General features: G+C 38.6%; 1 protein-coding gene across 1 annotated transcript in view; it reads right to left on the bottom strand.

The window, feature by feature from the left end:
* NCKAP5 (NCK associated protein 5) overlaps window positions 1-26670 on the bottom strand; it is a 442999-nt gene that overhangs the window by 320640 nt on the left and 95689 nt on the right. The window contains exon 3 of the mRNA XM_090143560.1: window positions 1944-2072. Within this exon, the coding sequence (XP_089999686.1) occupies window positions 1944-2012 (69 nt within the window). The 5' untranslated portion in view covers window positions 2013-2072. The remainder of the gene's footprint in view (window positions 1-1943; window positions 2073-26670) is intronic.

Genomic DNA, 26670 nt, shown 5'->3' with positions numbered 1-26670 from the left:
GGGAATAAACATACTTCTGAGCACACAATGCCTGATAAATTTTACTCTGACTCAGAGTGTATTTGATAGAATTGTGAGTTCTTTGTAAGTCTACCTTCTCTGCCCACAAGCTAGAAGAAAACCAAAATAATTTTAATAGTGCTGGAAGCTTGAAGTGCTTCTCATAGCTGAGTGTGGGCAAGCTGAGAGCACAGATTTCATTGCAGGCTGAACAGTCTGAAGAAGGCTCCCACCCTCCATCAGTGCCCTCAGTCACAAGGCTTGAGCAGAAAGGAGCTTAGACAGATTGTCATTAGGTTCTTCAGTTATCTGTGTGTGTTAGGGAGAACTCACTGCTTCTCACTGCTTTTTTTTTATTCTCTCACTAGTTTTTTTGCAAAATCACAGGATGTAACTCATCATTATAGGAAACTGCTCCATTTCAAAACTGAGAAAAAGGACAAACCACTTTTGAAGCACTCTCTGTGTGTTTATTTACTTGACCAAATGCCACGGGTGAGAACTGCACCTCGGGAGACTAGATCTGAGGAAGAGAAGAAACGACTTCACAACCTGCAGAAGGAAGGAGTGCTCTGCTGCCCCTGGTACACAGCAGAAAAAGAGCGGGGATACAGATGTCAGAGAAAAGAGATGGGACAGAAGAAATCCTATTATTTTATTGAATGTCTCTGTTATCTTTCTTGGGGAGCAAATGCCAAAGCAAGGCACAGTGGAAGTGAGGCAGGAGAGGAGCCTCAGACTTAGCTTTGTCAAGGCCATTCTGCCCTGTGTTGCAGGCAGGGATGACTGTCACTAACCATGTTTAAGCAATATTCTGAGAGGTGAGGAACTTACACATGAGATTTAATCAGAAACAAGGGCTTCAAATGACAGCTGATACAGTCTGGGAAAAGAGTTCTTGATTATTCCCTATTACCAATTATTTTCTTCATTTAATCAAGCATTGTTTCATGAATAATTTGGTTCATTATTTTTGACTGAAGAAGTGCAGTTCATTGAAAAAAGCTTTAAATTTTGTGGCCTTGGTATGAGGAGACAAACTGTAACCCCTAGAAACTGTATGTGGCTCCTGCTGCTACCAGCGCCAAACCCACCTGCTGCCAGCACTTCTGAGCATCCATTCAGTTATGTGAATTTAAATTTAAAAAGGCAACTCTATTACCAAAAGCCAGGAGCAAATTTCTTCCTCAGATGACAACCTGTACTGAAGCCAAAGAGAAGGCACAAGTGCACTCAGCTTTGCTTATGACACTATTTGTTCCACTGATAGTTACAAGAGCACGCTGAGTATTTGACATTGGGACGGTTATGTTCTCACACAACTCTTCAACATCTGTGAGCCTTTTCCAGTTATGGATCCACAGGACAGCTATAAAAACTTGTTAATCTCAGTTAACACTTGAAAATATTACCTAAATATAGAGTGCAATCTCAATAAGTCAGATCCTATATACAGCAAAAACAATTACTTCACAGCATGTGGCCTTCATTTTTCTTTTTCAGGAGATATTAGAGTATTTTTTACATTCACTATGGTGAGCAAATTTTTCGTAGTATACTCTGTAGTAAAACAAGCATTTCTGATTAGAAGACCACAGCTAGCTTCAGCCCTCATACTGTATAAAGCAATGCAGAGTGACCCTATAAAGGCTGAGGTAAAATTTTAATTATAAATTTGGTATGTTTCTCTGGATTCTTTGCTTGTGTAAATCCACTGAACTCAGGGACAGACTTCCACATGATGACGCAATGTTTCTATTTAAGATTCTGTAAAATTCCTCCAGTTTTTTTGCTCTGGAGAATCTTAAAAATCAGAAAAGGTTGTGAAACTCTGATGAACAGATAAACACCATTAAAATGTACATGATGAGTATTCCTTCTTAACAATTATATCTTTATGACAGAAGAGATATTAAGTAAATTCAGTAAATATTAATTCTTACCACAAGGCTGCTGTCCAGAGAAAGTCTTTTCCCAATTTCCCTTTTCTGTAGTAGTCTTTTTCTCTCCATAGTTGAGGTTATTAGTTTTCCTTTTGATCTACCAGAAGTGTCAGACTGTTTCCAGTATCACTGCAAAAAAATAAAAATAAAATAAAAAATTAAATGCACATTTCAATATCCTACTTAATAGTTTCTGTCTTTCATCATTAACTTTGTAATAACCCAGCAGCTAATGAATTTGTGTCCATAGTAGGCTGTGTTCCAGGAACAAATTTACTGTGCCAGAAAAGCTAAATTCTCCAGAAAGAAATATCACCAATATGTTTGGGTCATTCCTCAAAGACAAATTAAAAAAGGAAAAAAGAAAACCTGCTACTACTTTCTTTATCAATATGCCACATGTTCTAATAGTCTCTTTGACTGGGATGGGAAATGGAGTCATGGAAGCAAAGAAGTACCTGGGGCCGGAGAGAAGGGGGCGGATGGAAACAGTTCATTTCACATTAATTGCACTCCTCAGTAAGCTCTGCCTGTCGGCACATCTGTGCTGCTACTGTGATGTACAAAGTTTGGACCTAAGCCTGAGAAGTTCTAAAAGTTTTGAACTCCCATTATCCTTAATGAGAGACTAATGCCCTCAGCACTTTTCTTGCATTTTTAAGGTCAAAGATTCAGTTGTGCTAATCAGATAGTACCCCTGCCTGTGCAGAATGGCCAGGGAACTTCACCCAGTAAAGCACAAAGGGAAACAGTCTTACTGATTTGTAGGACTTGTTTATTCCTGCCTGATGATTTCTGCTAAAATCAAGGCACACCTTACAAGTACTACCAACTCTCTCTTTTCTTAAGTGTTTCTGGTGATTTACATACTTGAAAGTTTTAGCTTCTATTTTAATGTTACATTGTGTGTGATTCAGAAATGTGGGCAAAGGTAATGAAGTTATTCAGGATTTAAAGAAAACAATAGCGAAGTAACAGAACTAAGAATCTAGCTTACATTAAACCAGGCAGGTATATCCATGAATGCAGAACCAAATTCAGCAATTTTCTCTCATTTTTCATAGTGACTGTATTTCCTGTATCAGAGAACATCTCACATCTCTTATCTTGGGATATCTCCCTAGAGACTAAGAGTTTGCACCACAAGATTTTGTCCACTTCTTTGAGTCAAGACTTGAGAGGAAAGCCTATTCAAGAATATAATTCTAGCCAGATTGCAATACTCATACACCACTATTTAATGTGAGCCCTACAGTAATTAATTGTGTTTGACTGAAAAAATAAGACAAAAAATACAGATCCATCTGCTTCTTATCCCTTTTACTCAGTGTGAACAGCATCTTCATTTACAAGCAGCCAGGTGACTGCACTAGGTTGAGTTTGGCTGCAGGGTAGCACAGCTGGCACTTCCAAGAGAAGCCTTGCATTTGCCCTCCAGATGTGTTACATGGCTGTGTGTAGCCTTGACTTCTCACGCACATCCATGAGTGATCCCATCTGCCACTGTGGTAACACCATGCAGACAAATCCACCCAAAAATGCACCTGAATGCTCTGTCAGGAGGGAGTGGGATTGGTACACTGGCAAAGTGCTGGTTACCTGCAAGGAGATCATGATACCCCAGGTATGTCTCAGAAGCCAGCTGGAATCCAGAGGACTCTCAGAAGCATGCAAATTCAGACAATCAGGCACAATGCAGACATCACAACCAGGACTGTTCTCATAAAAACAATTCCCACAAGGAAACCATAACTGGTACAGCCAGCAAGCGATCCAGTCCTAAATTCAGTGTTCCAAGAAACAGCACCTGGTCTCTAATCTTACACTTGTTATTTCTTGTTTACATTTATTCAAGAACAGAATACACCCCTTTTTCTCCAAAATGGATAAAAATTAGCCTCTATATACATTCATTTAAACAACGTATGCTATGAGAATTTGTCTACATTATAGAAGGAAAATTTGTTATTTCACTGTGAGCATTCTTTCCTTGCATGTTTTTTTTTCCAGCTTTACCTGTAAATCCCTGCTTCCCTTCTGCAGTACTGCCCCTCAAGCTACATATGCTGTTTAATTCAGCTAATAAGGAAGAACAATGGCATGCTGTCACACAATTACCATTCCTTCCTGATTAGCTAACACATCTCAGAAGAAATACTTCAATGCATTTTAACAAACACACAAGCAAAGTCTTATGCTGTTCATGCAATTATGCCAGAAATTAGCAAAAGAAAGAGCTTAACATAATCTCTGTATCATTTTTCTCTGCATTCGTCATGCCTGGAGAGCATGACCTCCACTGAGAGAATCTGTTGATCAGTGAGCAGAGCATCACTGAGAGTGAGCCAGTGACAGCTACAGTCAGAGCCAATTATCCCAGCAGAAGGGCAAGGATTTGATGCAAGTCCCTGAAGTGCCTGTTTGCAGGTATTTGGCAAAATCACCCTAAATCCTTGTTCAGAAGTAAAAGGAGGAAGGATTATTGCTAATTATTGCTATAGTTTATATGCTACGCTGTCTTGGGCACTTCAAGCTGTGAATTTACTGTCTCCTCACATTGCTCTACCTGGTGTAGCACACCTACCTACTCAGGCAATGGTGAAGCCAACTGAGAGCTGCAGATTGCACTCCTTCCACCTTGCACCGCTCAAACCTCTGTGCATTTTATCATGAGCAGGCTGTCAAGGATCTCTCCTGAAAAGCTAACAACTTAACACTGAACCCACCTAAAGTTCTGAATCAAAGGTAATTATCAGATGAGATAATACAATACATTACCTGTATCAACATATGCTGGTGCCTCAAAGTAAAAGATTTTGGGAAGTCTTTTAAGAACTTAATCATCAGAGTGAAGTACTTAACAAAAACAGAACAAGTTTCCATCTCAGTATGGCCATTTTTGGGCAGCAAACTTCTTGTCACAGAGAAAAATGACCCCCCTAGCTAAATCTGTCTTCCTCTGAGACCAGCCCAGAGATAAAAAATAATTCAAAATGGAGGTAATACATCTCCCAGGAAGCTCAGCAGTGGAGAATAGCCATCTGGATGGAAAAGTTTTGAAATGTAAAATCACTTAGAACCAGTTTATCCAACTATCAAAAACACAATTTTTGTGTTACCACGATAACAGGCTGTAGAAATATATCAGCCTTCCTTGACCAATTTGCTTGTTGATATCTCTCAGACAATGAGACAACAACAGCGGAGAACCCAGTGATCAGCATTCAGACCCTGTTGACCCCATTTGGCTTGGCTGAAGTGTGAACTAGGTTGCAAACTCACTTCTGATTTATGATGCCTTCACTGATACTGCATTCTTGTGTGGCTAAATCTTTGGAGGGGACAATGCTGTGCTGCAGTAAACTTTCCCACTATAGTACTCTTCTCTACAGGACTACAGAGTTTATCCATGCTGATCACATTGGAGGAGGCACTGAAGGCACTCAGCAATTATGCCTGTTTCCTGAAGAGGTACATGGGGATCAGTCTATGAGAATGCAGGTCTCAGATGTTTGCCTACTGTCTTCTGTTTTGCATTGAGCTCAGAGAAGAAAGTTTTATGTATATATGGCAAAAAGTCTCAGGGGAAGACCTAAGTGGTATCTTGCATCAATATGGTATACCCTCTTGGCTCACACAGTCAGCAAGCCAGAGGCATCAGCTTCATTACATATCTTAAAGTGCAGTCATTTTACTACTCAATACAGGAATGTTCATTACTCTGGGAGATGGCTCTAAAACTATGCCCTGGAGCAATAGTGTGATTAACACAGAAAAGCACTCTCAATAATCTGTGCAAGAAATTTCTTGGATTTGAATACTTTCTTCATTTCTGGCAGTAACAAAGTATGATTGATGTATATTGCTTTAGCTGATGAAAACGGGTAACATTACATCCCTTAGATAAGCATCCAAGATATTTTCATGCAGTTTAAAACTGCAGCTACATTTCAACAGAGCTATGCCAACATATACCAGCTGGGAACCAGCACACAGTAAATCTTTTCCATATCTGAAAATGGACTGTATTTATTTTTATGTCTCACAAATTAGTATAAATGTAGCAGTTATGACAGGTGACAAAAATGACAGCTCTGGAAACGAACATCCTTTCATTAAATCCATTGTAGATCTAATGCAGCCTCCCCAGTCTCTGCTAAACATACCTTAGCACTGCAAGAAAGCAAAACACCTGTAGGATGGTAACACATATTCAGCAGTCTGTTTGTCACTGAGTGTTAACTAGAGGACAGGCTTTGTTTTGCAGATATCAAGCTGTCAGTCAGTAACAGAATGAGGCCAAAGTTACACAATGATCACTTTTAAGGCCTTTTTGCTACTTGGACAGTTGCACCCGTTCAACAGCCATCCTTTAAAACTGAAATGGAATAACCAGAACAGGTACTATCCTTTAGCAATGAAGGGAAAATGAAAATAAGATTGCTAGTATAGGTCAGGAAGCAGCTATGAGAAAGCAGAAATTTTCATCAATGCAAATGCTAGCTAGAATGAACAGACGACCTAAAGGTGAAAGATTTTGTTTCTCATTATCAGTCTCTAGAGTGATTCAGTTTCCTGAGAATCTAAATGAATTGAATTGTGTCTTTCACTGTCCAGCTGGTTGTTTTTTTTGTGCCAACTCTGATGCTAACACTGGTGTCTGTACGCTTGCTTTTTGGGGAACTTTGTAGGAGAAGCAATAGAAGTAAGGACAGTAAAGCTTGCCAGGGCTTTCTCAAAATTGGAATGAAAAAGAATTCAGGATTATGAAGCTGATGTGTACTCAACAGTTCAAAAATTTTTCACTCATAAAATAATTACATTTATTTTCTCAGGCTTAGGGCAATCTAAAATGCTAGTTTTGTACAAGGTTTTTGAGTATTTCTTGTTCTTTTTTAAATGGCAGAGAGCTAAAATTACCAGAGGAGTAAGAGCAGAAAACTCCATCTTCTCACGAGATGAGAAAATTCTGCCTAGTGATTAAAAGTGAGCCATGAAAATGGTTTCATTACCACACCCCTATCTCTCTCCGTCAAGGTATTCAGCCTGGCCATGAGTTTAAGTGATGAAGTGGAAAAAATAATTCCAGTGTTCTCTTACGAGCTGACATTTCAAACTTCAACACTTGGGAAAGAGAAAACTACAGCAACATCTGCATTTATGCAATATGGGACTTAGCTAATTTATTTTATTTTGCCCACAGTGAATTTCGTAGCAATGCCATGTACACAGCCTGCCTATCTAATGCTCAAACCAGTCAGGTATTTGCTCAGACTGGTCAGCAGTTTGTTAGAGCTGATGTATGCGTTGTACATCCACACCCACTGGATTAGGTTGCTATTTAGATAAGCAAGATGCATTTTTACAGAGAGGGAAGGAGAATGTGCCATGTGCCAGCATTAATGAGTTAATTAAATTAAAAAAATTCCAATGCAAGTATCTAAAATGCTTAGATAAGTAGAATGCTATGGGAATTGCAAGGCAGCAAGTACGGCACTGCTGTACCATTCAGCCTATAGACTCAGATATCCTGGTCAGGTTCCGAAAGTTATGTTAAAATATGTCAAGTCAGTCTGAAAATATCCAGATAGAAAAAGACTCTTTCCTAGTCCTCTGGAAATATACAGACAGCATGTAGACCAGTCACAATCTGTAAGGTTGAAAACTTTCCATTAGTCAACCATAATGCCAAGACAAAACAGCACCAAGCAAGTAGGAGAAGGGCCAAAACAAGACAAGAAATCATGTAATTTTTGTACAAAATGCATGGTAGTCTACAAAGAAACTGAGGGTTGATAATAGCCAAAGGATATGGATCCCTCTTGCCCTTATTCCAGCTCCTGAAAGGGAGCTGGTTGAGCAAGCAGGATAGTCTAAAGCAATTTTTTAATGCCAGCAACAAACAATCTCAGATCAAGATATTCTAAAAATATAGCATTTAAAACAAAGCATCTTAGCTAATGAATTTTAAATTTGAACCTGTTTGAACTACAGACTTCAATATACATTTATGCGTTTTTCATGCAAGATAATCTTCCATTTATTTGGAAAATTAAACACCCAGTAAAGCTTTCTACAGCATTGTCTCTAGGATTTAAACAAGTAAAGATTAGCAGTTTAAATCTAGCAAACCTATCAGTGTACTCAGAACAATACCAGGAATTTCAGTAAATCAGAAAATAAAGAATACGGCATTAAAGATGTTATTACTCTGACAGCTGTTAAGATAAATTGCATAGGAAGCATTTAAAAGATTTATATCTCAAATCACACCAGGTTAATTAAATGGATGCATGCATTCATTTAAGAGGATAAGGTGGGTTGCAGTGACATAAAATGAGAGGGCACAAGATTACGTTCTTTCAGCATTAAAAAGAACAGGTTGAACTGATATCATTTCCGTGTTCTGTAATAAGCATGATTCATCCATTGCCATTTTCAGCTCTCATTTTCTTTCTGGCAACAAAAACGACTATGAACATTTATAGACTAACATAATCAAAGCTTTAACCTTTTCAGCATTTTGTGTTTGCACTGGCTGTCCATTTTTATCACAGAGTTCCATGGGCCATGATACAGGGAGGAGAAAAACCACCAGTAAATTACAGCAAAGAATGTTGGAAAGGTCAAAGGACTACCTTCCTCCCTTGTTTGCTTTTATGGAACATATGAAGAATTCATATCATGCAATAAAATTATTGAGAAAAAAAATGACAAAAGATAAGCAGACAGAAACCATGAATCTGTTGTCAGGACAGCAATGGGTAAGAATGGGGGAAAATGGGATTTATTACAGTGTTATCATCAATAAAAAATAGATTATGACAACAATGATTGTATATCCTTGGTTTCTGTGCTGAACTCAAACCCTTCTGAGTGTTCTAAGTCCTAGAGCCAAGAAAGGGATATCCAATACTGAGACTATTCAGACTGAAGAAATTATTAGACCTAAAGCTTCTATTTTGTGTGTGATCTAATCACTCATTGTGATTTATCATTTATTATGATATACTATTATAAATTATATAATATTAGTTGTTACATTTTAATAATGGATTCCTTCAGACATTGAATCTCTTCCAGCAATGTTTTGTAACTTGAGCTGTTAATCTGCAGAAGGCATGCTTTGCAGACAGCTACAGTGACAGATACCTCTGTAGGCTTCAATGTAGATTTGTCTCCCTTGTGAACTGCAGCCAGATTTGTTGAACTGTTGTTATTCATACACCCAAAGAGTTATGTGGAGACTGTGTCTCTTCCATATCCCAATAAAGATACCTCTAGAATTTTGTGCTTTAAGGCTGGTAAATATGAAATGCTGGAAGCAATTCATCTAACTTAGTGTGCCATTATCACAGCTAGTTGTTTCCCGTGGAAAAATATTTTATAAACATTTTCATGCTGAAGACTAAGGGGAAGGTCTTAGAATGTGATACTTAAATGCATCAGGGATCAGGTGGGGAAATCACAGCATTTGAGTAAAATTTGTTTAAAAGATTTTCAATAACAAGTTTGGAATTGATAGAACAAGTATTCTGAACCTGGTACATCATATTTAATGGTCAGAAATGGGCAACTGAGGATAAAGTCACAACCATTTTCCTACTTTTTTAAGAAATGAAATGAAAAATGACATTCTACATTTTCATTGTAAAAGACAAGTCTGCCAAGCACAGGCTTCTAAGTCCTCTCTCTAGGATTTGTTTACCTGGAAAGTAATGGACTACAATGGCATTTACCATCAGCATTAACAACCTCCAATACAAGTCACTCCTTTACAAATTTGAAATTCTCCCCTTTTTGAGTTATGTATATAGAAAAAGTACTTTTTCCCTACCCAAACTTCGAAGGATCTCAAAGATGCCATTTGCATTCTGCTACACAATTATTCTTCTTAGGGCCAAACTTGCCTGGACTGATCACATAGAGTTCATGCAGAATGGAAATCATCCATTCTCTCATCAGGCCAAGAACAGGAGAGAGCACTATTCTGTGATTACATCCATTTTAAAAAAAAATCTGTTTCTAACATGACTGAGCTGCCCAAGAATCTCTTGGAGAAAACCCTCAGAAATATTTTTCTGACAAGAAACATCTTGTCACACTTTGTCTAATGCTATCAGTGACATGGGACGAAGGCATCGTCACTGGCTATGAAGAAGATATTTCAGTCTCATGTTTGTTTCCCAAATTCCCGAAGTGCCATGGCTGGCTGGGTGTCAGAAAGCCAAATGGGAATCTCATTTAGTTGAATTACAAATCTTAACGAGAGGAGAGGAAGTGGTATCTGGTTTAGGAGGCCAATGACGATAAAGAACTGAAATTCATTTGTGTTCACATAATATGCTGCAAGGTTCAGAAAAATACATGCAATTGAATGCAATATCTGAATTGTTCTAATGGATAATAAAATAGAAGGAAGAGTTTAAAGTATATGGTCAAGATTCCTATATATACCACTCCATTTGCGTTTCCTTCACATTTTTCCTTCATTATTTTAAACCAAGTTATTTCTGAAGACAACCCAAGTTTCAAACCTACTCATAAAGATCTCAGCTACAAGAAAACTACAATAGGAAGCTTTTGAAATATGCTTAAAGACCCTTTTTCTCTTAAACAGATGCATTGCAGCCCGCATCTCTTCTGCCTGCCCATCTGTCCTAATTTTATCCCAGAGGGACCACTAAAAATCATAGGCTTTTTGTGCTAATCCTCCCTCTCCCACCTGAACCTCTGAAAGAGTTGATAGTGCAGTGGGCACGGGACAGGGAATAACTCATTTTTGCAATGGGATGTTTTTCCTATAAGTTATCGAGCACACATCAAGGAAAATTGCAGAGATTTGTCCAGCCAATTCAAACTCCTTTTATTCTTTTTACACAACGAAGCATGTAGGACATCAAGACTGTAAAATTAAAAGGCACAGATACACATTGATTAAGCTTCATTTTCAGCTTATGGCCAGGAAAACTATTGTGAAAATGTTCAAAATGAAAGATGTTCTGTCCTCATCCATATATCCTCAGACAGTGACAAAGTACTGAACAGTATCGGCATGCTGTACAGTCCTTCAACTTTTTCCTCTGCAACTTTAGAGAGATCTCATCTCAAACACTAAATTTAGTTCTGAACCAAAAGAATATAGACAAACTTGATGGAATTCAGATAACAGCAGTGAAGACAATTAAGGTATTGATTTGGTGGGAGAACGATTAACAAATCTGTTCATAGTAGTTTCAAACAATGCCAAGAGGAGATGAAGATTGGAAGGAATGACCATCTACACAAGTTTGAAGGAGATACACTAACACCAAAAATAGTGAGGAATTGATTAAGTTATTGACAATAGGCTGAAAAAAAATAAAGAATGGGAAATGATGTTGAGTATCTGAAGAAATTACTTAAAGTGAAATCCAATAGAGACTGATTCCCAGAGAAACAGAGGAACACTTGTCATATAAAAAAATAAGGCAGGATACAGGACAATAAAATTTATTGAAAGTGAGGGTGCTGTCCATGAATGAGTTGCCTGAAGATCCTGGTGGGCAAAAAAAATTCTCTTTCCATTCCTTCTCAGAGTCAATACATTGCAGTTCTTAATCCATATTTGTGACGATCAGAGTGGAAAAGGAAAAAAAAAAAATGAAGCAACTCCATCCTTCCCCTGTTCAGTCAGTTGCCTGCAGTGCTTACTTCACTTTCTCAGTGTGAAGTCTGACTGCCAGAAACTTAATAAAAATGTAAATTAAAAAACATTCATGAATTTCCTACTTAAAAGGTTTATAACTCCCCTATGTTTTATGCCATCCTACCAATCTTTAACTCAGCTGCACTCAGTTCTACTAAGTGAAATAGGAAAGAACATTTAGTCTGCCATCACAGACAATAATCCAACACATTCGGATTATGGATACAGCAATATCCAGAAAATATTGGAAACAGAGGAAGCATACTATTAAAACACTCTAGTATTTCTCTCTCTCAAGTGCTTGCCTGTTTAAAATGCAAAGTAAAAATCATTAAGCTACCAGAAGTGACACACACACACACACACACACAAAACCCACAACAAACTATTAATGTTTCAGAAGTTCATTATTCAGGAAAATCTGAATAATATTTTTTTTTGTGATAACAAGTTTGGTGGAATCATTCTTCCACTTTTTCTTGTAGAATTCACGATAACAACTCAAACAGGATTGTTTTCTCCAGGTTATTTCTTGGAAGTAATGGCATTCAGGTTTAGATAAATCTTTTAAGATTACAGTTTATGCATTCTAGTTTTGGAATAACAGAAGTTATTCAAAAATATTTCTTCTACTGTATTTTGACTGGGAAAAAACAAAGCATTTTTACTGAAAAAGCAGAAGGACTTAATATATTTGCATGCTTTAAATGAAGCACTTCCAATTTCAAAGTGCATTTTAAGACTATGTATAAGCTTTTAAGCATGTTGTTAAGCATGTTGGTTTTTTAACTGCTTTCTATGGGAAACAGCATACAACTTAGGCAATGAGGAAACAAAACACATTTGGTTCATTTCAGATAAGTACTAATCATTGACTTACATTTTAAGTTGAAATCCAGCTCTTGAGTGGGTGGTTTGGGTTGGTATCATGGGATACCAATTTGCTGCCCAAAGGTTGTGTCCTAAACCTACAGAGAAGGGTTACATTCTTCATCTCTTTTTGGGTGAGGGCCTTCTGAGTTAGAGCTTAACCTCTGCCCCTCTTCATCCATAAGCAAACCACCTTGTCTCAGATGGGAGCAGAAGGACCCTGCCTTCTACAGATGGATCTAGGGACTCAAGCTCATAATCTTCTTATAATGTGCAGGATGCAAACCTGGAGTCTGGGGAGAGAGTAATATTTGAAACAAGTAATGAAAGCTTTCTTCCACTATAGTAGCCAGAGGGTGAGATTGGGTCTTCCTGTGCTTTACTATCAAGACAGAACCTATCAGTAAAATCAAGGAAAACACTGGCTAGAATTCTTGGTACATGCCTGCATCTGCATCATCATGTTTGGTCACCTTATGATCCACTCCCCTCTCAGGTCTGTGACAAAAGCCATAATCTAGTCAGTAAATTCTCATCAATGTCTCTTTAAAGCTTTTTCTTGCAAGAGAAGATTTTTGTGGTAATCAAGAAGAAAACCAATTCACTTGATTAAAGACTGGTAAATATAAATGACAGAAATTATTTCCTATGAACATCATAATGTATTTCCAATCAATAACATCATGACAGTATTGGAGCTTAAGGGAAGGAAGTTATTAGTTTTAGTAAAGGCACGTAATTAAATATAAAAGAAGTCTACAGATTTTCAAGCAGAGAGACAAGGAGAATGGCTAGTCCAAGACTTTTTAGATTGTTCAACTGTTTACTCTTCAGTTCATCTGGTACCGTCTTTCATTTATTTGTGCGATTTTAAGATAAAGATGAAGGTCTCAGTTTCAAATGTTAGGGTTAACATCCAGTGACACAACAGAGAACTGTTTATTAAAATGTTAGGCCAGATTTCACCTTAAAATTTTCCTGCAGCAACAGCCAGCAATAGATGTTAAAAATCTTTGATGATTTAGCTGAACTTTCAGTAAGTCATTCATTTCTAAATGTTTCTTATGTGTAACAGCAAATATCACCTAGTACCTAGCTCCAGATTTATTCAATCTCCATATTTTGCTGATTATTATTAAATGGGACTTTAGCCTTTGACCTCTGGATCAGCATCTCAAGTCCATATTAATCAGTGTCTCAAATCCATACAGGGTTGGTACTGCATAAACGTCACTTTCATCAGCTGGCTGCTCGTGATCTCTATGAAATGTTGTAGCTTGGTAGTGGACAGGTGTCTATATTATTAAAATACACTTTGCAGGCACAGTTGGCACTCTGGAATTTTCTTACATTGACTCTATAATCTGCTCCCCCCAGCTCATAAGTGGGAATCATTCAGCTCTGATATGTCATTTAAAAACAAGAAGGATAAAGTGTTCTTTGTTAATCTGACAAACAAAGTACCTCTGTTTCTAGAGCAGTTTTGAAACCATGGACAAATGCTCTTCTGCACTGCAAAGATTATTATTCAGCCTAATAAAACCCATTAATTGTAAGTATGAGATCAAGTTTAAAAACTGATAAAAGCCCTATAGGTTACATCGCGTGACTTCATAGCCAGTGCTAAGAACAGCATTCACAGTGAAGAGATTACATTTCCATACTATCAACAAAGCATAATGGCACAGGATAGATCAGATATCCAGGAATCTGCATTAATTGATTAATTAATCATTAATTAAATGGTCAAAACGCCCAGATATCTACACAGAGCAGGAAAAATCTTTGTGGCAAAAAACAAAAAGAGGATCTTGGCAGAAGAATATTTGCCCAGTCTCAATGCAAGGTGGTTTCTCTGACTAGCAATCAAAGCAACAGTTTTATATATTGGTAGGAAGTGAAGCATAAGCAGTGCAATAATTTTTGGCTTTTGAATAACCAAGCCTGTAATTCAAACCTCAAACCTTTAACCTGTTAGTCTTCTTTAGCTTCAAGCAGAGGTTTTGTCAGAAAGCATGACATAGTGACCTCCACTGACTTCGCTTAACTCTGAGCTAAGTGAGGTGGAGCTTCAGGCTGAGGCCAAATGACAGATGCAGCTCCACAGAGCTGGGGGATGGTGAGAGACTGTCACAGGAACCTTTGTGGATTTGCCAATGGCTCACATCTGGGTCAATGTAAGAACTAAGGAAAATGTTACATGAAATCCAACCAACAGGAAAGGATGTGTAAGCACAATAATGTACAAGATGTTTAATTTCTCTGAGTAGAAACATTGTTCTGACCTAGTTCAAGATGTTAAAAGATTTAAAAGAACATAAAACAGCAGTTGCTATGCTGGTCACCATCACTTTGTAGGGAAAGAACTATGGACCCACCCGACAGCAGAACCTTCATCTCAGGGTTGGAACAGCATAGACATTGGATAGCTCAAGAATTGGTAAGCTTAATTTTGTAAGAAAAAGAAACCAAAGTTTTCTAACAGTCTTACTGGATACCTATTGAAAAGTCCTCCAGAAAATTTCTCCAGCTAGTAATTTTCTCCCTAAATTGTTTTTCTCAGCCACTCATTTCCTCTGCAAGTGGCAACTGAAATTCAGACACAAACATACTGCTAAACAAATCTCAGCAGCTTAACCTCTACCCGTCAATTTATATTCATTATAACTAGTCTGCTTTTCACATAAGTCTCAGAAGGAATGGTTAAAAGGAGGAGGAAAACAGAAATGTGTAATTAAAGCGAGTGTTCACACACCCATTTTAATATATTTCTGTTGTACTGTCCAGAAGAACACATTTAACCTCCTCAAACTGAACCAGAAAAAAAGTCACAAGCTGTGAAGATGGTCATGGTTAACACATTGCAGATGCATGAGACTTATCCAGGAAGACCTCACAAATCAGCAGTGAGGGAAAAGGGAGAGCAAGTCATGCAGAAACTATTTAATCAATGAGTAAAGACAATTATAACATCTGTTAATCTTTTGTGTAGGCTATAATTAGATGCTGCGGAGGAGTAGCCTTTAAGGGGGCAGGCAGGGAATCCTTTAACATCTGCTAGAAGGGCAAACACTGTGCAATAAATGACTTTAAATGCAATCAGCAAAATGAGAGCTGTGCAGAGTTCACAAAAGGCCTGTATAAAAGATTGAGGATAACAAAATATTTTGCCAAAGGTCAACTCCTGCAGCACTCAAGGCTGAATAATAACTGCTAGTTTAGAGGCCACATCAAAAACAAACGTGATTGTACCTCTGAAAAACAATTCTTTTCTCATCTGTGTCATTATAGCAGAAGCACATGCTGCTGCTGCTGCTGTTTATCACGTCAGCTTAATAACTTATTAGTGCTGTATCTATCAACCTTGAACAGTTTAGAATAAACAGGTAGATATTATGTATTTTAAACACCAGAATTCAATCTAATTAGACTGACACAGAACTCTGTAAAATGAAGTGATTCTTATTTTAAATAATTAATCATTTGGTAGCTTCTAAAAAATCCAATTATTTACTCATTTTGCCCTTGAAAACAATCATATGCTTTAAGTTGTTACTCACTGAAAATGTGAGACTAAGAGGGAGTTTTTTTATTCAGTTTAACATGGCCCTCTGCTGGCAAAATAACCCCCCAAAATCTTATCACTGTGAACCATTTTATCAGACCCAGTGAGCTGAGAGGCTAAAAAGATCATTTTACAGCAAAGTTACACCATGTTTTAGAAAACAGCCGTGTAGAGCAGAGTGTGAAGAATTCATAGAAATTAAGCCATCGTTTAATCTGCTCTCAAGCACCCCAGCCAAGAGTACTTGCTTCTTTTACCCAGCAGATGCAGCTCTGGCCATCACCAGGGCACTGGAGAAAAAGCCAAGAGGCTGGTCCAGTAAATCATTTTAGAAGCAAATCAAGCCTCTTATTTGCGTGTCAAGTTGTGCTGTACTCCTCAAGAAGTACCATCTACTCCAAACAGGATTGGATCACACACATGATTTTTGTTTGCATCATTAGTACTTAGTACAGGCAAAGCAAGCATGATAGAGCCCATCTGCAAAAAGAAGAGTATTCAAAATACAAATGGCAACTACCACCAAAAAGCAAATTCACTACAGAATAACTCCTGCTTCTTTTTCTCCCTCCATCATTACTGAAAATCCACAGTGGTGAATCAACCAGCTTCAATCAAAGTGAGGCAGACAATGAGACCCGCCTCTTGCTGACTGCGGTAATTAACTCTTCCTATTTGCATTATGTCTGAGGAACAAAGAAACAAAAGGATACAGTAAACTGTTGAATATAACAATTTAGATAACGATGAATTATAATTATCAATTAGCACTGTCAAAGAACAGAATTTACGACACACATTTGGTTCTGCACAGACCTATTGTATGGGCACCATCCAAGGCTGGTTTGGCTCTGGGAAACAAACAGTGTTGTCTTGTGGAGAGCTTTTCAAACACGTGGTTTAACAAAGGCCTTTGTTCTTGCTTTGTGTCAGTATCAACAGTCCATTTTTCAGCAATATCGTTTTTATCCACTGTCTTATAATCCATGCTGTTTTTCAGGATCTGTGTCATTCATAGCCCACAGACAGCAGTGCTGCCAGCTCCCAGAGCCCACTACTGTAGCACAAACCCCATCCCTGTGAGTCACCTGGTGCCAGTCAATGGAATCCTACAAGCGTTAGAAGCATTTTGCAGATAATAGTTATCAAAATTTTCATCTCCAAAAGCATCATGACAAATTTGTGCAACCATTAGAGAACACCTAATGCAATCCTGCATGGTATATGAGAAGTCATTAGATAGTACAGAATAGTGCCTACAAGTGTAAATGTGTTCTATTTACATGGTCCATGTATCTGATTTTAGTAATAAAACCACATTTTAGATGGTAAAATATCAAAGGTGTAGTAACAACTTTGGTGTGGATTTTTCTTATTATAACTCCCATGCTGCTGGGAGCTGATCATATGCAGGAGCCACAGAGCACCTCCTTGTGCTTGGCCCCATTGAGCCATGCTGAGCTCCTCAGTTCAGCTTCCCTTTGGCACCTTTGTTCCATGGCTTTTATCCCAGCCTCAGTCCTGCTTGTCAGGGGATGACAGGCAGGACTCTGCTCTCATTCTGCTTCTTTTCAAATGGCAAGAAAGCCTGAAGAATTGACAGTCTGCTGGCAATTGTCCCCTTTAATGCCATCCCAGAATGTTATCAGATCATGTACGGTATCCTTAGGCTCAGGCCTGTAGCAAAAATCCAAACAAGGGATTGCTTTACTGAAAACAGAGCTTCCTTTGTAGCCTAATTTGATACAAAGAAATATGGGAAAGAAAATGTAAATGTGAGAAAGAAAATGTAAAAAAGAAAAATGAAAATCAAATGGCCCCAAGATCGTTGAGTTTTGAGAGTCCGCTCCTGCTCTTAAAGTAATTAGCTGAAGGTTTGCTCTTGACTGAAGTGGAACTGTACGCACCCACTTTGCATTTAGTGCAGCAGGATTTCTACTTGTTTAAATCTAAGCTTCAAAACACTTATACACAACTCATTTTACACACAAGAATCAGAGCAGAAAAGCCTGTGAACTTTTCTTAAATCAGGAGTAAGATTCACATTTGTATGATTAGGGCTTGCATGTAAAATTAACGTAAGTGGGAAAGGTAAGAGGACACTGATTATTGTTTTAATCTCACTTTGTTTCAAAAGTTTTGTAGGCATTTGCCAACACAATACCTGATCTTTGCAAATGTAAATACACTTATTAGTGTGCAGCAGCAGATCATCATTGCTGACCACAGACTGACAGAAGGAAGGAAGGACTGGTCCACACAGTCAGCACAGGGATCAGAACATCCAGCCTTCAGCCTTTGCTTTCCCCCAGCAAAAGGCTCCCTCATGATACCTGTTTTTCACTTCTAAACTCAGTGGAAGCTCCTGAGCTACAGAAAGGTCTTTTAAAAAACGTATAAACCTTGCTTATACTATTTCTGAAGGAGGATGGTGAACACACAAAGAAAAAAAACATCTATGCTCTCAGGCCCCCATTTAAAGCCCCCAAAGCCTTTACCATTTTCATGGCGAGGCGTAAATGCAGAGTTAATTAAGGGCTATTTTTTCTTCCAGAAGAATATGCTTCAATTCCAAAGACAGAACAACGGGTCCTAAGTTACACAACATCTTGACATGCCAAGCCACATTAAAACATCAAAAGAAAAGACAGACAGGTTTTGATCTGCTACAGAAACAAGGTCACTTGGGAGAGGCATCAGCAGTTGTAGCCACCCAAAACTTAGTACAAAGTAATACTGAGAGGCCTCACAGATAAAGTCAGTAGCAGGAGAAGCAAAAAATAATAATAATTAAAAAAATAATTAAAAAAATCCTCCTATTCCTGTTTGACTGATTTGTGCTGACATAGCCTCATATACTTGCCCTGATTTCATTCTTCAGAAATGTGCTTTGTCTCCACAAAGACAGATCATTAAACAGAGGTAAAAAGAAGTAAGAGAGATCCTCATACAGTTACTGTGATCAGGTTACTCTCTGGAAGAGCCACTACAACTGAAACTGTAATAATTTGAATGGGCTTCTGGTGAAGGACAGATATGAGAAGCAGGAGAGATGGAGTTTGTTACCAGCATTTGAAGAGTGTATATCAAGTTTTAACAAATCACTTCTAGGGGTCAGTTTCCATGTCTGTAAAATGGGAATAATACAGTGACAATCTCACCTAAATGTCATGAAAATGACTTAAGTGGCTATAAACAGAATTCTGTCTTCAAACAGCAGGCAGTGTAGAAATAAAGTTTTCTCACAGCAGTTTCTGCTCTGATGTAGCAGAGCAGAAGTAGTAGAGTTTCTGCTCTGATGTTTAAAGATTCTAACATAGAACTCTAACATTATTACTCAAAAACAAAACAAAACTGTTTCTCATATAATTACAAATTCATTTAATCCAAAAAGCACCAGATTTCAAAGTAGTGCATGAGTCTTTCTTTCAAACTTATCTATCTCTATAACCTGAACTGGGCACAAGACCAGAAACAGCCAAGGTTTGCCTTAAATCTCTGCCTGAATAAGAAGAAAAAGAATTTTAAAAGAAACTGCATTAAAACATATAAGGAAATTATATTAAAAATTCATATTAACTATGACTATTCAAAATAAATGCCATGAACTGATAACAATCTTTTAAAAACAGACTATTTTTTCTTCAATTAATGACAATTCTCACCATTTTGAAGAATCTAAAAGTTTCACCAATTACATTAGGAGTCACTTCAGTGTAATCTCAGGCAAACAAAAGCAAAATTCAAGTTTCCATTTGTCCTTTATTCTATTGCTGAAACACTCAGATGCATGGCTGCAATTACTCCTAACAACTACATACTTGCTTCTCATTTAATTAAAGTTAAAACTACAAACAGCAAAGCTGACACACTTCTAGAAAAAAAATAAGCTTTACAGAGATGATAAAAACACTGAAACAGCAAAAGTCTTACTTGCAGCAGTTCAGTCAAAACATGCCAGCCCTGGAGAACTCAGATCCGTAAGTCTTTGCAGTCCAGAAATTCTCTTGAGTTTATCCAGTGTTTATTTACCAAGCTTTAAAAGTCTGTGGTTTGAAGAACAGAGTTAGCTTTCTACACCATCCAGAGCACTACTGAAGTCCTCCAGCAACAGCAGACATGAAGTTTGCTGATAGTTGGGCTTTCTGCTGCTATGTAGTTGCTCAGTACTTGTAAATACAAGCTCTGTGGACAAAGTCCCAAATGACATCACAGGCAGCTGCTTATTGTTGAGTCTTTATTAACTGACTGTCAAAAAAGAAAAGAGGAGAGGAAAGAAAAGCACAAACTATCTTCCCTGCAGCACAATTTGCATCTTAGTAGGAGTTGCAGTGCTATACACATAAATACTTCTGTTTACCCAACTGATGTTTTCTTAGAATGAATAAACAGTATTTGCAGGGAAAGCAGAAAATTAAGAACCTAACCAGCCTCAAAATACAAAGCTTGCAAGGAGAAAAAGAAAAATTAAGTGTCAGCAGCACCTTTTTCAGAATTTTCCCTTCCATTCTCCTAATCCTTCTGTTTATTTTAAAGATATGTAACTAGGGGTGTAAATCTGCATGCATCTTAAAGCACAGAGCACAGGTTTTTATTGAGCCAAAATAAAAGTTTCACCTAATTCCTAATTAATTCCTAATATTAAAGGTTATAGAACTACAGATTTCATTTTTTTACAAGATTTAAGCGAGTTCAACATTAGTTACAATTGTTCTGAAGAAACCTCTCTTGCTTTCCAAAGATGAAAATATAAGAAAGAAGGAAAGAGCCCCAAACATTGCTATTCAGATGGTGATAAGGGCATAACACTGACCTTTCCTCCTGTGAGCTAGAGGTCCAAGACCACTTGGTGTTTGGAGTTGAAGTTTGCCCAGGTGCAGTGAGTGCTCAAGGACCAGTACAAGGAGTAGTCCCAATCTACCCTCTGGCACTGAGCTCTTGCTGGAAGAGGGATCTGGCAGTTTGTGCCTCAGTTTTCAGAAGTCAGCCCTTTCAAGTTAGAACTTCAAACACAGGCAGGGCAGCACCGAGGGTTGTGACAGATGGAGTTCTCTTATCTACATGTGCTTCTGCACAAGGAGCTTCAGCACTGGAAACACCTCACCACTTGCATCCAAACACCTGACTTGCACATTTCACACACAACAAAACAGAAACCTGAGCTCAGAGATGAGTGGAAGCCAAGTTTTTATGATGTTCTCAATTGCTACACGTAAGAGAAGTAGCAACCCAAATTTCTGTCTGTTTGCAGCGAGCAGAAGAACCTTGGGGCTGATATAAATCAAGCTAGGTGCAAGGACACAGCTGAATAATGTAGTTAGCACTGGATGAAGATCTTGCCTTTTACAACAAGAGCGTCATCAAGTAATTTGTGTGGCCTTAATGATGGAATTCCTGATTTGCCCAGGTCACACACCGAGTGGAAGCAGGACACTATTGCCATAAAGACTGTTTGAACTGCTTCATAGCAAACCTAGATCTGTGCCTTTGAAGGAGTTGTGTTGTAAATCTCCCTATATCCATTGGCTAACCAGCCCATAGCACACAAAGAACCATGAGTTGTATTTATGGGGCTGTGCTTCATCTTACATCATGATCAACAAGAGTGCATTTTACTCACTGAGCTCTGATCAAAGAAGTCCCCAGAATGTTTTCAAGGTGATGTGGGCTATGGAAGCAGTAAGTATCAACAATGACATGCTATAACATATGCTCCAAGACATCCAGCATTAGTCCCAGCTTTGCAAGTGCTCAGTGGATGGATCAGCTCATTCCAGCAGGAACAAATCCATTCATGAGATTAGGAGATGGGTTACATTTTTACTTGGTGCAAATTTACAGTGCACCATCTCATACCAAGGACTGATGAACATTATGGAACTGCGAAATGCAGATTCCACTCCGGATCTCTTGACAACAAAACTGGTTTGCAGCAGGATGCTAATTCAGGCATGCATGTAGAGAAAAAAAGGAAGAGAGTACAGATTCAATAAATCAGGAAACCACTGATTTAACAGAAAAAAACATAAGCTTCATGAAATAAAAAGGACATACCTTAAGAGAAACTGGAGCCTGTTCCCAGGCGCTATTTGTGCTATTTAGTAAATTTTTGTATGTTTTAAGCCTTCTGGTCATGCATTTCCCAGCTAGCTACACCCAGCTGAACAGGATCCTGCAACAGCAATTGCCTGAAACCAATTTTTTGGAGACTTCCACCAAAGTAAATTCTATTTCAATCCCTTTCTGAACTGATGTAAAAATAAATGTGCAAAGAAGCAACTTCTTAGATTTGTGGGTTTAACCAGTAAGTTAGTCTTCCCAAGACGAGAATTCCCATGAGGGTGGACAAACAGATTCTGCATTCTTCAAATTACAACTCTTATTAAGGGAGTGGCCATTAGCTCACTCTCTAAGTGCATTTATTCCTTCTAATTTCTATTCTAAGTCATCACAAGATATAGCCAGTGGCTGTGCAGATACAACTTATTTTTGGCAGGAATGCCATGGCTTTTGTTAGAACAAAATTCAAGGCAGAATCCTGTCCTTGACAAGTTACAGGTTGAAAAGACAAATGCATTGAAGCCATGAGCTACAGCAGTTGCTTTCAGACTGATACATAGCAGGGATATGCATACTGAAGGACTGACCCAGTCCATTTTAAATGGACAGGCAACTAAGGTGAGATGGAATGGATTTATCTAAGTACAGAGAGACACAGTTTGCCCATCCATCTATCTCAGTATGACATGACCTGTTAAAACCTCAGTGTCTCATATTAGTACAAATCCAAGCTGTCTTCAGTGCCAACGTTCTCTTGCCCCCAGCATGAGATCAGCAAACAGCCGGGATCCTAAGCGCTCCCAGTTCCCTCACCACAATGGAGCCATAGAGCTGAGGTAGGAGAGGATCTGCCCAGCTGCTGGAACAAACAATAGATCACTCACTCTTGTGAATTTTTGTTTCAGAGAAAAAGATGCAACAATGATTGTGTCCAATTGAGGTTCTGCTGTACCCGGGGTCAAAGGATGTCACATTATATACCTGGCTTGTCCTCTCTAACTATGAAAGAACTCATCTAACCTTTCTAGATGAGTTGAGAACTTAAATGAGTGCATATTATTTTTCCAGCTGTAACAATGATTTGATATCTATTCCTGAATCTTTTTTTGTGCCATAATTTATGTTTCAGAAGAAAAAAAAAAAAAAAAAAAAAAAGGTATTCTATTCGCAGGTGAAATTGATGTGATTGACTCTCCCTATAAACTATCTCATTGTAAAACAGTTTTAAGCAAATCCTACAAAGTCTATTTTGAGTGTTGCCACTTGAATCAGAAAGAAGGAGGCAGAAACTGGATTTTTAACTACCAGGAAACTCAGAAGCATTTTAAATGTGATTACTAAATACAAGCACCTAGGACTGGATTTCATTAATTTCCTGATTTAAGCCATTATTCTTTCTTTGCCTTTCCTCTTGTTTCTGGAATCATGAGATTGATTCAGTCACCAGTGACCTTATCCAGAGTAAATTGAAATCAATGGCATTAGTGCTTTCTGGAGCAGACCCAAAACCAACGTACGTTCAAGGGCTTTTGTATATCCTTTATCACATGGGTAAGCCCCTGCAAATTTAGATTCCAATGTATCAGATCATTAATTCAGCTATGTGGTTTAACTTCACATACGGGTAGTGGTCCCCCCCTGGCTACTGAAAATGGTCTTTACTAAGAGGAGAAGGTTATTTCCATAATCTATTTCTGATGAAAATGCCTGTTGCTACAGGTGTTGGGGTTCCAGCAGGGCTGGCACCTAATGGGGAAGCTGACTAATTGACGCTCCCCTCCTGCCTTTCCGGACGTGTCCCTGTGTGTCAGAAAGCAGAGGTATCAGCTTGTGAAACACACATTCCTCTGCTGTGAGCATCTGGCCTCTTGGCAGCCAAGTTGTGACAGGTTCTGCAGCAGCTGTGATGGCTCCATGCTCTTTCAGATGGTTAAGCAGCCTTGTTTTTCAGTTGAGCTGTTTGTTTGCTAGTGCACTACTGGATAAGAGCCCACTTGCCTTTTTAATCAATGAACTGGCCGTTGGATTGGAGCAGTCAGTTACGTTTTTGTACAGGTCAGGCAGAGAATCTTTCCCAGAGACTGCCAGTTACACATTGTGCTCTCAATGCAATGGTTTCGCTCCTCTTGCTCTGTCCTGACACCTTCACACTCCAAAGGATCAGTCAGCCATCCTTTGGCATCCCAAAGCAAGCACACGTGCTGAGATATCACTCTCCACTCCTCAGCCACAGAATTCCACTGTTCCTCCTATATTGCAGGCCATGGTAATCAGACCAAACAGAGGAAAGAAGGAAGAGAATTTATGCATTTCAGATGGCTTTCTAAATTGTCCTCCCATGTGTGTGCACCAGATGAAGATCAGAATCTGGCTGGAAGCTTTGGTCTTATGCTGTATGGCACAGAGGTAGCAGCACATTAATATATTAAGGGGAAAAATTCTTCAGTGGAGATTACATAAATCAGAACTAATTTTTATGCAAATTGCTTTTAAACACATAATGTAAATCCATAATATAACAAACACTTCCCTCAAACAAACAGGTATATCACTCTCCATACTGAATGGGATAACAAAGCATCTTTAAAAGCTCTCACAGAGATCCCTTCTTTTTCCCTTGTTCTACTGCCTGGGGAGGAAGAACAAGCAATGGCTGACTTGAGCAGTCTTCCTTCTCCATTGCCAGACTGCTGCTTGATGTTCTTGTGCCTGCCATAGGGAGCTCTGCTTATGGGGTGTTGCTGATGTTATTCTTGCCCTTGGCACAATGAGGCCATGGAGGGAACCTGAGGAGGGAAGATAGGCCCCACGATCTGCCCACATGTGTTTTATTGATCCCTGCATGCGGACCCAGTAACCCTTTGAGCAGTTCTATTGCCTGCTCTATTTGCCAAAGTGCATACACATAGGGTTAATCAGTACCTGCAAGCAGCTGCAGTCACCAGCCAGAGCTGTGAAAGCAATGCAGCAGTGTCACCGTGGGTCCCATGTGCACCAAATCAGCCCTCAGCACTATCCTTGATTCCAAAGGCTGTAGGAAAAAAACAATCCTAGAATTGTTTGAGAAAGATTACTATCATTTAAAGCTCTCTTTGGATCTTTCAATTCTGCTTTCAAAGCAGGACAGGGAAGAACCACAACCACTGGCAGATGACTTGTGAAATAAGAGCTGTAACAACATGCCTGATTTTAATGCTACAGATTTCCATATTGGGACACACTTTGGGCTGATAAAAACATCCCATTTTCCTGAGTGACTATAATAAACACGTCTATCTGAAACCCCCTGCAAGTATACTGCTGCCGTATCGCCCCTGGGACCTGGGATCAACAGAAAGTTGATCCAACAGCACAGGTAAAACCCCTGGGGGATGAGTCGTTCACTTAAAGCTGTAATGGAGCTGCCAGGAAATTTAAGTCCAGGAATTACTTTGTGCTGTCAGCATTCCCCGGACAACACCAAAGGCTTACCAAGAAGTACCTCAGTGCACATCTTCAGGATTCTCTGTGACATCCTATGAAAAATCCTGGACTGTTGTAGAGTACAGTAACAAATTACATACATACTTTCAACACAAGACTGCAACAATATGCTATGATTACTTGAAATCTGTGAAATATAACAACTCCTAACAACCAGCTAGATACTTTTGAAGGAAGGAGTCCAAAGCGTGGTTTTGTGAAAGGGATGATGAAACAGCCTGAAATTGGTTTTGTGAGGAAAAATCTTCTCATCCTTCCTGCAAAATGAAGCCCTCCATTCTGTTCCTCTGACTGGAAAAGAGCAGGTACATCACATGAAGGCTGCTCTGGTTTATCATACTGCCTCCCCTACCACAGAGCACTGAAGATTTTATTGCATGCTATAAAGAGAGGAAAAGCTCATCTTGTAATCATATAAACACAGTGAACAACACAGAATAAGTATCAATTACTTTTGCAAGTTTCAGTGATAACCTCAACCCCCTAGGATAATTTCAAATGGTATGATAAAGACTTCAGTTAGATTAAAAGCATCAAAAGCAAACTAGCACTCAAAAACAAATAATTCACTCTCAGTTACATCAGTTATAATAAATTTTCTGAACTGTCAGATTTCCCTCCAAGCTATTCAGCTGTTCCTTCCCCAAAAGTAGAACAAGTCAAGCTGTTTGAGAGGACAATTTGCCACCCAGCTTACTTAATGCCATGCGTTGAAATAAAATAGCTGGATCATCTTGATGTCAAAGTGCGGTTTTAATGTGAACCTATGATTAAGAGAATCAGCCATGAGAGAGAAATGCAATCAGATGCTGCTGACTTCCATATAGATTAGATCTAAATAAAATACATGTCCAGCTTATGGTTTCCTACTTTGCTCTGAATCTTCCTCAATTCCTGTAGTGGGTCCTTGCAGATATGTTAGTAACTGTTTACCTTCATGCCATGATACAAATTTTTCTATTGCCATTAGTGTAAACATAAAGGTGACTATAGACAATAGTAGATCTGTGATAAATTTTTATCCATCTGAAATAAAACAGCTGATAAAGTCATGTAACATG

The sequence above is a fragment of the Phasianus colchicus genome, chromosome 7 (genome assembly GCF_987193195.1).
Source record: "Phasianus colchicus chromosome 7, bPhaCol1.hap1.1, whole genome shotgun sequence".
NCBI lineage: Eukaryota > Metazoa > Chordata > Aves > Galliformes > Phasianidae > Phasianus > Phasianus colchicus.
Note: the sequence above shows the minus strand (reverse complement) of the source record. Positions and strands in the feature narration are given on the sequence as shown.